This window comes from Petromyzon marinus, chromosome 7 (assembly GCF_048934315.1).
Source record: "Petromyzon marinus isolate PM22_M1 ecotype Great Lakes invasive population chromosome 7, UKy_Petmar_22M1.pri1.0, whole genome shotgun sequence".
NCBI classification, from domain to species: domain Eukaryota; kingdom Metazoa; phylum Chordata; class Hyperoartia; order Petromyzontiformes; family Petromyzontidae; genus Petromyzon; species Petromyzon marinus.
This window is the reverse complement of record NC_133673.1, coordinates 9,957,809-9,972,360: the sequence shown is the minus strand read 5'-3', so window position 1 is coordinate 9,972,360 and position 14,552 is coordinate 9,957,809. Positions and strand designations below refer to the sequence as shown.

General features: G+C 45.4%; 1 protein-coding gene across 2 annotated transcripts in view; it reads right to left on the bottom strand.

The window, feature by feature from the left end:
- Positions 1–213: 213 nt before the first annotated feature.
- Positions 214–14,552, bottom strand: part of CCDC91 (coiled-coil domain containing 91) — a 33,566-nt gene continuing 19,227 nt past the window's right edge. The window contains exon 13 of one of the 2 annotated variants that reach the window (XM_032949026.2): positions 214–6,578. In XM_032949026.2, the coding sequence (XP_032804917.1) occupies positions 6,342–6,578 (237 nt within the window). In that variant the 3' untranslated portion in view covers positions 214–6,341. Of the gene's footprint in view, positions 6,579–11,932; positions 12,646–14,552 lie in introns of those variants that run through there. The other variant, XM_032949027.2, reaches the window with a different exon arrangement.

The following is a 14,552-nucleotide window of genomic DNA, read 5'->3' as shown; positions in this document are numbered from 1 at the left end:
GCCGGCCGGCCAGCCATCTTCTCATCTTTATTTATTTAAAAGTGGACAGAGGCAATGTCAAGTGTCACGGCTTGTCCAACGATTTCACGGGGATTTACCGGAAATCGAACGCTTCTGGTTTTGAGGGTTTTAGGGTGGCGTGCCCCATGAAGGTTTCAGGTTCGTAGGCCCCAACGTGAACATGGAACAAAAAAAGTTGTATCCACAAGAATGGAAAATATTTGACATTTTATTAAACCGTTCAAGGCATTGATTAAAATGTAAAATAAAGTATTAAACCCAATTAGAGTAAAATGAAGGAACAAGAGCTTCACATTCACTAAACATTTTTTTATGAGTTCATATTTTAACAGAAAAGCTTTGTAAAATAAGTTAACCTCCACAAGAATTTCCACCTGAAAGAAAACAAACCGAGACCAAGTGACACCTACAACACAGCACACACACACAATCATTTGTATTGAACATATATATTTTTAGAAAATGTATTTTCATTCCAAGTAATATTGTAAGCGTGATGCTCTATTGAAATGTTTTTGCACGTGAAGCCAAGTGTGGAAATGACATTGACTAATGTGTGATGTGCAGTGGCTTGCGACTGAGCTTTTCCATTATTGCTGCTCACGCTTTTGTGGTAAAGACAGCTCCGTAACAATTTCATTCGTACGTCGTAATGCTGCTCTTCAGTTACACATTACAAGTCAAATTAAATCCTTCTGCTTCCACACAAGTCTTGGGTTGGGGGCCCACACAGGAAAACAAAAATAAAACTTGTCCATGTACAGTATAGCCCTTTAGTTAGACGAAGGTTTGCCCACACCATGTTTGTCCTTGGGGGTTGTTTGACCATACCTCAACACTGGTCAGTGCGGACAACATAGACATGGGAGCACAGAAGTATACAGATTGATGGATTTTACTGCACTGCCATTTGTTGATTACCACGTAGCTCAGCAAAAGGTTATAATAAACGGATGTGAATTTACATTATCCAGGTAAAAGACCTGCTTAGCTTATGACATCTGCTGAGAAGGAGTGCATTCCAGGGGATTAGTTCATACCATTACATCATTAACTTCATAACCTCAAGCAGCAGTTTGCTAATCAGAATGCTATACTCTATAGTGTGTAAATTACTATATTTAATTATTTTTGTTAAAATAATACCCATGCAATCATCAATTTAGTGGCACATTGGTCTGCAAAATGTGTTTAGAGTTACTCTTTGAGAAATTACCAAGATTGTAGCGTTGCTATGATTTACAGAACTGACAGTCTTCTTGGAAAGGATAGTTAAATAAATGCGCCACTTGTACTCCAGCGTCTGCTTCCATTTCTAACAAATGCTTCAGGTATCTTGGTGCAGGTTAACCGCATATTGGCACTGCACCAACAACAGGTCACCCATGCAGTTGCTCAAAGTCGCCCAAGGAAATGTTACCATCATAGAGAGTTAATTGAATGTATTCATCAATTCATGTATTCATTAATTAACCTGTACGAACAACAAAATATGGAACTGATTAATGGGGAAGTACAGTGAGGGAAAAAAGTATTTGATCCCCTGCTGATTTTGTACATTTTCCCACTGACAAAGAAATGATCAGTCTATAATTTTAATGGAAGGTTTATTTGAACAGTGAGAGACAGAATAACAACAAAATCCAGAAAAACGCATGTCAAAAATGTTATAAATTGATTTGCATTTTAATGAGGGAAATAAGTATTTGACCCCTCTGAAAAACATGACTTAGTATTTGGTGGCAAAACCCTTGTTGGCAATCACAGAGGTCAGACGTTTCTTGTAGTTGGCCACCAGGTTTGCACACATCTCAGCAGGGATTTTGTCCCACTCCTCTTTGCAGATCTTCTCCAAGTCATTAAGATTTCGAGGCTGATGTTTGGCAACTCGAATCTTCAGCTCCCTCCACAGATATTCTATGGGATTAAGGTCTGGAGACTGGCTAGGCCACTCCAGGACCTTAATGTGCTTCTTCTTGAGCCACTCCTTTGTTGCCTTGGCCATGTGTTTTGGGTCATTGTCATGCTGGAATACCCATCCACGACCCATTTTCAATGCCCTGGCTGAGGGAAGGAGGTTCTCACCCAAGATTTGACGGTACATGGCCCCGTCCATCGTCCCTTTGATGCGGTGAAGTTGTCCTGTCCCCTTGCCAGAAAAAGAGCCCCAAAGCATGTTTCCACCTCCATGTTTGACGGTGGGGATGGTGTTCTTGGGGTCATAGGCAGCATTCCTCCTCCTCCAAACACAGCGAGTTGAGTTGATGCCAAAGAGCTCCATTTTGGTCTCATCTGACCACAACACTTTCACCCAGTTGTCCTCTGAATCATTCAGATGTTCATTCGCAAACTTCAGACGGGCATGTATATGTTCTTTCTTGAGCAGGGGGACCTTTTGGGCGCTGCAGGATTTCAGTCCTTCACGGCGTAGTGTGTTACCAATTGTTTTCTTGGTGACTATGGTCCCAGCTGCCTTGAGATCATTGACAAGATCCTCCCGTGTAGTTCTGGGCTGATTCCTCACCGTTCTCATGATCATTGCAACTCCACGAGGTGAGATCTTGCATGGAGCCCCAGGCCGAGGGAGATTGACAGTTCTTTTGTGTTTCTTCCATTTGCGAATAATCGCACCAACTGTTGTCACCTTCTCACCAAGCTGCTTGGCAATGGTCTTGTAGCCCATTCCAGCCTTGTGTAGGTCTACAATCTTGTCCCTGACATCCTTGGAGAGCTCTTTGGTCTTGGCCATGGTGGAGAGTTTGGAATCTGATTGATTGATTCTGTGGACAGGTGTCTTTTATACAGGTAACAAGCTGAGATTAGGAGCACTCCCTTTAAGAGTGTGGTCCTAATCTCAGCTCGTTACCTGTATAAAAGACACCTGGGAGCCAGAAATCTTTCTGATTGAGAGGGGGTCAAATACTTATTTCCCTCATTAAAATGCAAATCAATTTATAACATTTTTGACATGCGTTTTTTGGATTTTTTTGTTGTTCTTCTGTCTCTCACTGTTCAAATAAACCTACCATTAAAATTATAGACTGATCATTTCTTTGTCAGTGGGCAAACGTACAAAATCAGCAGTGGATCAAATACTTTTTCCCTCACTGTAACTTAAAGTGAAATGATTAAACTAATATTCCACATAACCCACATTTAAAAAAAGAGGTTAACAAGTTATGTCCCAACTATTACACTCACTTCAATCCCATCATCTTGTATTTTTTTAAAAATCCTGACATTCAGCAGTTTTTTTGTACACATTTCACCGCATTCATTTCTCGATTCGATTAATCAAATAATACACTGACATCCATGCCAGTGAGCACCTATTAAGGCCGGTAAGGCTGCTGTTTATGCACCGAAACAGTTGCTGATTTCCATCTCATCCTCGCCACGGACACCACGTGGAGGCCACATTTCCTCAAAATCTGACTTCACAAGCCCAGGGTCTTGTCTGCAAAATAATGAGGACTGGTTGATAATGACCTTGGCGAAATACAACCGTGGAAGCATGTGGTACCGAGTTAATGCCGACGGCTGCCACGGCACCGCACGGTGCGTTCAGGCACAGCGACCACAAAACACCGAGCTGGCTCCCGTGACACCTTCCATCACGGCCGTAACCTCGTCTAAGACGCACACGCCCTACGACGTGGGTAGCCCCGCCTCGCCGCTTGCCCCTGCTCGCTCCAGGCCGCAAGATGGTGCGAGCGGTCCAGCAGCAGGAGCTGCTGCGCAACTCTACGGCTACGAGGCCGCCCGAAGCAGCGGCCGGTGCAGACGCCCCCCCGACCCGGACGCGCCACCCCATGCACCACGACGTGCACCTTAAGAGCCTGCCCTTCCATGGCATCCTCGACGTGCTCATCAAGCCCACGAGCCTCGCACAAACCATCTCGTGGCCGTGCTTGTGAGAGGAGCCTCATGAGAAAAGCCTGCTGTATATTTAATCTGCTGCCTGTGCTCCTGAGTGAAGCCTGCTGTACAATCTACGTGCTGGTTATGCCCGTGCTACTGATCTGCTTCTCCTCCGCCCTGTGCTGCACCGCACGCAGCTGCTTCTGGGAGTCAGCCAGAGGGCTGATTCAGACTGGAGGTGTTGGCCTGCTATTAAATTGGTGGTCTTCTCCCGAGCACCGATTGGACTCTGTGATCTACTGGACATTTATTCCCAGCGGTTTGAGCAGGAGAACAAGATTTCTGTGAGAAGAACCTGGATTGGAGAACTTAAGATGTGCAGTACGACAGTACATCTTTTTATTCCTCTATTTTACATTATACCTCAATCTCGGTTGCATTCATGGGGTGATTGGGTGGTTACTGTGGTGGCCCCTATGGTTGTGGAACTCCCTACTGGTGGAGATCAGGTTCCCAGACAGTGTTGATATCTTTAAGTCCCAACTAAAAACACATCTTTAAAAAAATCTTAGTGGTGGAACAAGTCGGTTGGTCAGACCATCACACCATAAGGTTCCGTTTTTGGGCTCCCCCAAAAAAGGCCTGTACCGCCCCTTGAGGGGTTTGATCCCTGGTGGCCTAATGGCAGTGCTGGACCTATCGGGCTTAGCAAATGAAGGTTTTGGATCCCGGGAACCTTGTGCTTGCCCTTTAACAGAACAGTAACAGAGGCCCTCGATTCCATCAAGGATCCTTTCCAGTCACGATTTAGAAAGAGGCATGGCACCGAAATGGCCCTTATTCGGGTGCTTAATGACCTCCATATATCGAGAGATGAGAAGACTCATTACATCGTGGTCCTCCTGGATCTCTCCGCAGCATTTGACACTGTCATGTCAAATGCCGGTGTGCTATTTCAGCGCATGCAGTACATCTGCAGATTGGCTGTTAACGTCCAGAGATGATGTTGATTTTTGCTCAAGGATAAGATACAGGGAGAAGCTTCTGCAATGTATTCCTACGATCCTTTCCCCCTATCCTGTGGGATGCCACAGAGCCCCATGCCGACACCCACATTGATTGTGGTGTATATGTTTTCATTGGACGAAATTGTTAGACATTACGGGCTCAGTTTTCACTGTCATGCAGATGATGCACAGCCGTATGTGTCCTTTGCACCCGAGGAGGGAGTTGTTCTTATGGTTTTTAGCAAATGCCCATCTGAGATCCAAGACTGGATGAGTTATAGTTGGTTGAGATTGAACCCTGATAATATTGAGGTGTTGGTGCTGGACCCTGATCGTCAGAGTATGGGTGTGTTGGCAGGACAGCCCTCAGGGGTGTCCAGCTGACTACCCCAGGCTGAGTATGGAATCCGGGTAGTGTTTTTGACGGCGGCTTGACCTCGAAATCACCGGTGTGAGCTGCTGTCTAGACATCTTTCGTCTACCTGAGGATTATCGCTCGCCGTTGATCGACCCACCTAGTTTCACACCTTCGTGATCACTCGCATTAACTACTGCAACGCCCTTTACCCGAGGGGCTAATGGGGCTTAATGTCAATCATCTGCAGCTGGTGTAGAATGTTGTTTGCCAAGTTAATGATTGGTACGTGTAGGACCGATCATACAAGGTCTGTGCTCCGCACACTGCACTGGCTGCCAGTCCGATGGAGCATCACCTTCTAAGGTGAGTTTCATGACCTATAAGGCCCCACACGGCCAGGGACCCTATTTGAAAGATAATTATTTTGAAGAATGATGATAATCTTTCTCTCTAATGCCCCTACCGACTGCTTCGATCCACTGAGGGATCGCGAAACATCCACAGGGCGCAACTACAAACATCGAGGGCGTTTTCTTTGGGTCTTTCGGTAAAGCCACGTGACTTTACCGAAACCCAAAGAATATTAATTCCTGCAGTCACGAAAGCTTTAAGTCAAGATCTAGGGCGTTGTTCCTCTGCTTACACGGCTCCTACGTTGTAGAATTCCCTTCCTCGTAAGGAAAGGGGACTGCCTGACCATTCAAAGTTTAAAAAAATAATTTAAAATTAACCTGTTCAGCCTGGCTTTCACAGATGATAAGTAAATACATTTGACAGAGTGTATGGTTGCAGATGAACCTAATTACTAATTTAAATACGTGGTTTAAAATGTTTAATGGATGAATATATACGTATAGGGGCCTTAAGTTTTAAGATAGGCATCGTTAAAGAAATAAAGTGTGAAGATTGAAAGTTGTATTGATGCCGCTCGGTCAAGTTTTCCAGTTGCACATCGATTGTAAGGCTCCTATTGTTGGGAATTATTTATTTTCATGATCCTGTTATACATCACGGCTTTGCCCTAACCGCTACCTTCTCCTCCTCCTCCTCTCAGGGGAAGGAGAGGTGGTGACGGGGGGTGGACAACTCCTCCCTCACGTTGCATCGTGGGTCCCGGCCGGCGGCGTCGGGTCAACCTCCGCCGGGACGGAGCCACGCGCCACCATCTCGGTCGCCGTCGCCATCGCGGGGCTCACGCTCGCACCGTCAGCGGAAGCAGGAGGCGCAAGTGGAGGCGGCGGGGGCTGCATGAGCGTGGACAGCTGCTGTTGCGCGCACGACAGGAAGAGCTCCAGGCTGGCGAGATTGCGCTGTCGGCCCGCGTGTTCTGCCTGCACCACGTACAACACAACGCGGCGGCGGCACAATAATAATCACGGTTAGAAATCACTTGGAATTTTATAGCAGCCAAAGACTCTGCACGCGTGTTTCTAAATGTGGAGGGAAAAACCAGAGGATCCGGAGAAGAATCCACGTGGACCACAGGGAGAACATGCAAACTATATTCAGGTGTCAGAGTCGGGATCGAACCCACAACCTCCTGTATATCGGGCGAGGTAGTTAACAACTCGCCACCGCAGCACCACACAGGGGAATTGACGAATGCCTGTGTGGTGTCATGTGTGTCATGTGTACATGACACCAATCACTCAAAGGGGCACATCATTCCACTGTTGATTTTAAACAACTCTCAAATACCACCGACTAAGTGTGAGAAAAACACGTAAGTAGTGTTATTGTTTAGATTTTGTCTCACATTGCATATGAAAATAAATATACAACACACGTGAAAGCGGGCAGGTGTGGATTGAAAACAGGTGAACGGAAATCGGATGTTCGTGAACTATAGGCAAGGAACAAAGATTGAACACGTTGATGAATCAAGATGCCCTAACAGCAGTAGATATTTACGCGCTATTTTGAGCAATGTTGGAAACATTGCCGATGAAGGAGGTCCATTACACAAAACGTTGCACAATACGTATTTTTCCCCCTTTCAGCCTGTATTATTATTAAATACAAAAATGTTGTTTACTATTTGTGTGTATGCACCACTGCCTATAGACAAGGAATGCACGTGGATGTCACGGGAAGCGTTCAATTTGGAGGAACTACATGCAGCATTGGCGCGCTCGAGCTAACTCATCTGCGTCACTTTGCAGTAGACAGCGGAGGGCAGCAGCGTCAGTGTTTGGCAACGGCTGCACAGCGAGACCCTTCCCGACCAAAGTCCACCGTAGCCTCCATAAATCTCGCTCCCAGGCATGGCCCGTGGCTCCAGCGAGTGGCACGGGCAGCTGCTGCAGGCTTGGGGCATTAGCTAATGCTGCTAACGAGAGAATTAATTAGTGCCGCTTGTCAGGAGGACGTAAATCAGGGCCGCTCTCTGGCCAGCCAGCCGGGGGCGAGGGCGACGCGTGAGCGGAGTCGGATGCCTCTGCGGCAAACCGGCGAGCGCCACACATAGCGGGCCGCCGTTTAGAAGCGCAACCTTGGGACCTTCGGCGTGACCTAGCACACATCAAAAGGGCAGGTCCCACCAAATGAGGCGTTCACTCGTACAAGAGGACACACTGTGCGGCAATCGCTTGGGCAGTGTGCCAGCGATGCCATTGGCTGTGACTTTCAAAGCGGTAGCCCCCCTTCCAACCGCTATTATTAAAGCAATGCACATTGCATCAAATTGAGTGAAGAGACTGCATTGGGGTTTTTTTTGTTTCAAGTGGACGTTTACCAAAATGGCACTTTTGAACATATCGAGCTTTTTGTTATACTGCCAACATTTTGCTTATGGCTTTTGTTTTGGATAGAGATTAAATATATATTTGACATACAAAAAAAGAGACATTCTAAGCCACTTATTTAAACACGCATAGATATAAAAACATACATCAAAGCAAATACAACCCTAAAATTGCATGGTATGTCCCAGGAACATATCTTTAATAATTAACAAGATTACCTTTTTTAATACAAAAAAAAAACTGCACACCAGCAAAGAACATTGAAATGATAATTCAAGTGGCCTGTAAAATAATCAATGACTACATATCTGTTCATCTCTCCACATGAAAAGATGTTTAAGTCATCCATAAGAGGTTTTTGGATTAGATCGTGTAAATATACGTGTCGTTAAATCCACCACCACCTGACACAGCCAACTAGTAAGGGTTGAAGTCAGTCTGCTTTTGAGAGCTTTCCAGAGTACTATGAATAAACAAGCCAACTCATGAGCAGTTTTCACCTTTTGAGTCTCATCAACAGTCAGCCTTATCAAAAAAAGCAAATACAGCTGGGTTGGCAGATGTTATTGGCAAGAGGCACTCCATCTACATGACATTAATCAATGCCTAAGCCAAAAATGTATACAAATCTCTTAATGCGTTGTTTTGAAGCAATAAGATAAGCAAATAAATGCCTACATTCACGTATCTCAGTTCTTTTGGAAAGTCAAGCACTTGACGAAAAATCCATTTCGTTTATAAATCAAAGCAAACTGAGATTTCCCACACTTAAGGCACCTGATCGCCCGGTCTACTGAATACGGGACAGCGGCACGAACATCACAGCCACAACAACCGGAATGAAAGTTTCTCCCGATGCGACGTTGCCAGTTAAGTTTGGCGACAGCGCGTGATATCACGCAGCGAGCCCCTTCTCCTTGTGAAGTAGTGCTCCCCCCCCCCGCGCCGATGGGATTTACATCGCAAGGAACTGAGTTGCCTAAAATACATGGAGGATGCACACATCCTCTACTAAACCCTGCAACCACCATCCGATTTAGAAGGACACCCTCCCCACCCCCTCTCTCCGAGAAAAGTCTCGACACACTTGCTTTCACTTCCGAGAGATTTACACGGTCTGGCAGCCCCGCGCACAGATGGGGCCATAATCCTTCCACAGCAGCCATCGAGATCAAAACAGCCCGTATCGCTTTAGCGCCTATGCTAACCCAACACTAATAGTGTAACCAAAGACGATGACACACTTCCACGTCGGCTGTAAATTCACCTATTCGGCGGCACAAGTTACGCAAAAAGATGTCGCGGGTTTAACTCTCGTTTGTACACCACCTTTTGAAGTGGGTATTTGCTTGCTTTTATATGTTCAATTTTTGTGCAAAAAAATATGGTCAAAATTGTATAGTCTGGTTTTTTTCACACTGTCTAACGAACTGTATACAGGAAGGACATCGTAAAATGTTTGGCATGGTGAAGGCTACCAACCTAACGCCTTACCAGCATAGAGCGAGCAAGTCATCATCATCAGCCAACGTTTATCTACTGCTGGTTGAAAGCCTCCCCATGCCATCGCCATCCTTCAGTCTTGTAATCCTACAATCCATCTCGCTCCTGCACGTAATCTTATCTCTCACGCGAACTCCGTTCATCCTCACAGTGGCTTATGACTAGCCATCGAACAGACGATCACTGTATCACACGCTTTGAGATGCGCTTCTGCAGCCATCTGGAATGCCCTTACTTCCGATGTTAGGAAGTCGCTGGAGCTATGAAATTTTAAATATAAATTGAAAACTCATTTGTTTACAACGGTTTAGTTTGTTGTTCTTTCCCCGCTCGTCCGATGAGAACGGCTGGCTACGTACGGTCCTAAAGAACCTCAACACACACACATCACTCCCATCTCCACAGTTGTCGTCCTCTTAGGCCAGGTATCGCTTTTGGCCGCTATTCCATCACCAGTGTTGTCCATCAAGATTCATCCCACATCGACCACCAGCCATCATCCCTCCGAGTGGTATGTCCTACCCAAGTCTACTTACTTTCCCCAAGAGTCAACATGATTCATTTACCTTGAATATGTTTTTCCCTATTTCTCTATAAGGGCTACAACCATTTGTTTTACCAATCAACTTCCTGTATTCCTCCCATTGTTGTGATACGCTTAATCACTTGTGTTGTATTCTCTAATTTCTATTCTCAGAGTTCTATGTTCTTATTTTGGATCTTTTTACACCCCCCCCCTTCTTCTTCAAGTGTCGTATACGCGTCCGGTAGCTTGTTCTCTACTCTGCTTCACTTTGCACGCACTTCCAGACCACTGTCGACTGTGATGCTGGGTATTCTTTTTTTATGGCAGGGACATCTAATTTTGTTATTTTGCATCTATGTAGGTATGAATTTGTTAAGGAATCAGTGTAAATTCTCCGCACTGTCGGCAGTGGTCCGTACACACAATTATTTCACGCGAACCGACTTGTTTTTGCCTCTAACTTTGCCCTCCCCTTGGCTATGTTGCACTATGGCTTGGCTCGATGACGCCCGGCAATTCATGTGAACCGAGTTTGCCGTGTGCAGACGCATCACTGATATTCCAGAAAATAAATTGGTGATGCTGCGTTGGCAGCGGTGCACAAGCACAGTGAACAAAACAACTGAACGCATTCTTCAATGACACTGCGGCCATTCAAAATAAAAATATAGATATATACGGTAATAGGTGAAGATGTGGGCAAACGGCCATTCTTCAATTTATATGCCATGAAGGACCATCGCCCAAAACGTCGTCAAATTATTAATTTTTCCGTTATCTATTAACGCGGTCAGCTTTCTGACGATCTTTTTCCCATTTCTAGATTTTTTATTGGGGAAAAAAAACATTATTTTGATGCGCCTGCTTAAAACTCTTAGTCATTCTCTCTTTCCTCGCTCCAATATCACGTTTCCCGAATTATCCTCCCATCAATGCTCCTCTTACTTTTGGATGAAAGTCAGCCATTATGATGCCCTCACTTAGAAGTTGGTTAATTTCTTCATACACTTTGCATACTTATGCATCGCCACGGCTTGTTATTGTGGAATATATTTTGCATTCCCGTTAACGGGTAGTAGTCTTAGAACCTAAATGTTAGCTGGGCAACTCTGCCTGAAGTATAAGCACCGAAGGACACCGCAAAATGTTTGGCATGGGGAAGGCTGCTGACCTAACCTTACCGATTTAGCACCAGCGGCTAAGGCTCTAAAGATTGGTGCAAAATGCACACCTGTCACTTTTCCCCCCTTATTGTAGAAAGCGCATGCACAAAGAGCGGCACCTCATGTAGAAAGAGCAATTTAGCAAAATGTACTCATCTTATTAAACATTTCTCATTACCCAAAATCAAAAGCCCCGTGGAAATCTATAAATTAATTTTGAACTCAAACACACTTAACATGGGATTTAAAGCACGGTGAAATGCATGTTCTTTTAAATATACATACACTAAACACGTGTTATTGAGCGTAAACCAGCTCCACTTTAGTGTAATCACCAAAATTAAACTAAAGATCTTTTTTTTTAATACTGATACATTCTTGTGCTTTATATTGCAGCTGGAGTGTAAACCTTCAAACGTACATTTCACTTACAACTTCCGCACAATGTGGAAAACAAAAAGCCCTTGGGCAAACACAGAAACGAGCCATTACACCAAATGACGAATTACATCTGGGTATTAAGCATTTTGAGAAGGCTTCGTGTGTGACTTATGAAGCGTACTCTCGTATATCAAAGACACCCGATCTCAAAACATCATGTGCAAGGCTAAGCCAACACAAATGTATACCGGGCATAGAATGCCATGAAAGGGCCACTGTATGTGCAAGGCATCACCAGTCTGTTCCCTGTCTGTCCAGCGTCGATCCGCCGAGCCACCTTATCCACTGGTGGCCATCCGTCCTATTGATTTTTACTGACAAGCGTGAAACCACGGGTTTCTACGCGAAGCAGTTAACTTACGCAATCAAGAGTTGTTGCTAAGCTTTTGGTCGACATTCAAAATAAGTCGAGTCAATTTATTTTTGCTTCACACGTGGCCCCTTTCTGACACAAATCTGCCACCCAAAGCGCCATCATATCATTACACACAGACACAATATTGAACAATTCTATTTGGTAAAAAAACAAACATCAACAAGTTGTGACCGCTGCGTGTTTGTTGTGGTATGAAAGCGTATATTGGTGTGTTATGAGTTGTGACTTCAATGCAGTGATGGAGCCGAGTGTTTGTATTGCCTTGGGGAGATTGTTACAGGGGGGTGGTGCTGCAAATGAGAAAGATCTGTCCCCCATGGTTTTTGTGGTTGGTGGTTGGAGGAGTGTTTGGGCTGAGAAGCGAAGTGATCTCTTGTTTCTCTTGACGTCCACGAGGTTTCTGATGTAAGGTGGAACTCGGTTGTATGTTGCTTTGTACGTTAATAGGATGCTTTTGAAGTGTATTCTGTAGTTAATCAGTAGCAAGTATGAGTTATTAATAGTTTGTGTAATATGGGATGAATTTTGAAGATTGAAAATGAGAACCTTGATGAAGACATGCAATGTAGGTATGCAGAACAGATCGTGTCATTAATACAGAACTTACACGTAACGATTTCCACGACTCCAAACATCACTGGCTCCCTGCGGCCAAAATGAGATGAAAAAATCCCATTGATAAGGATATTAATGACAGTATAACTGGGCGATTCTCAGGATGCCTAGCCTCGAATTATGGTTTAATTCTTTAAAAGTCACATATGATTTATAACAGGATTGTAGGTTCAGTGGAATAATATAATCGTGGTGGGAGAAGACACGGCATGATGTTCAAGCCAGAGCATGGAGCCCATGCGGCTTGGTCACCCTAAAGAAACACTTTAAACTTCTGACTGATGCCTAGTTAATGCACAATTAGCCTGATTTCACCCCAATTCCAGCGTGGTGCTGAGACATGAATGAAAGGTACGTTATGGCTGGCTGGTCAGTATGGGTTGGTGATGTAACAGGGCCCAGGACCAGTTCAGATATCACTGCCCACTGATGTTCACCGGTGTCAGGAATCTAACTCAGATCGATCTGATTCCTATAAAATCAGAATATTTATTTATACGGGAGGAATCCGATGAGTTATAAAGCTGTTTTTCACTGCGCTACCCCGGTGAGCATGTATGGGATGATAAAGTCCGGCCATGCTTTGCTGAGTATGCTCGTGGACATAGTTAACCATAAAAGGTTTAATGTCCCTGCTAGGTGCGTGTGCAGGACGCGGGGGGCACATGACAAGCGTCTGAGTGAGTGCATTGAGAGCATCGCCAATTATGCCCAGAGCTACGCGGCTCGAACCACGTGCACGGCAACGCACGAAGCTCATGGGTCACACAGCGCGTCCGATGACCATTACATCATCGCCGGTTGAGCACTCCAGCCAAGTGGCAAAGGTGACTGCCCTCGGCCAGCCGCCCTCGGATCCCCCTACCGGCACCAACACCGCCTCCCCCGTCCCCCACCTTAGAAACTTCAACCTCAAGGAGAGGGATGAGACCAGAATGCAGCAACTGCCCTCTGCACTCAACATGTGTCACACTTAGTCTCGCTGTCCAGAGACGGAGTCAGAAAGCAGCAGAGCTATAGGTTTTGACGACGTAATTTCTATTTATCCCCTGGCGTTACAGCAGTTTTGCATCTTTAAGAACCTACCACTTCTACTTAGTTGTCATGGTTTGCTTTGATACGATTATATTGGTGGTTTGCTGGCTGCGACTAACAACATTGGCTGGCTTGAATAGCCTAATTCTGGATGTAATTTGCTTTGATGGGCAAGTTGTTGTTATTGTGGTCGCTGGCAGTGTGCGCTGGCATCTCGTCAACAAGTGAACAATAAAAAAATACCGCATTGACAACCAATCCATAGACCACTCGATGCGGCAACAGCACGAACCACTTCTTACGCATTTGCCTACTTTATCTACAAAAGCCAAAATAACCAAATTCAGGTTACGCACGGCAGAGAGAGAAATTACATAACCGGCATGTATAATCGCTACGCAGCTCGCACGAACCGCATTTTAAACACCTTGGCGTGCGTGAGGGGGGGGGGCTGCTCCGGGTTATTTGTAAAGTGGCTGATTTACAGCACTGGTGTTTCACTGTGTGACCGTGTGACAGGGTGGACGCGGGCACGCCAGCGGGCCCCTGCTCGCTCGACTCCAACGTGCGGGCCAGTCAACTGAAGGGGACATTCTGTTGTCGCATCCTCATAGGTTAGGAATGGTGTACAAACCACTGAGTTAAAGGGCACTGTGTACTGAAGGTTGCACGCACGGACGGCACGGTGTGTGGGAGGATAGGCGGTCACGTGTAAGGGTATTGTGCGCAGACTACCGTGTATAGAATACAGACCGATAAGGATTGGGCGCAGAGGAATATTTAACGCGCATGGTGTATGATAGCATGCATTAGCTACTGTGTACACGCGTGTATGTAAGAGGAACTGTGTACAGCGGATTGTGTGAAGGCCGTGGTGTAATGAGGATTGTGTTCGGGCGAAG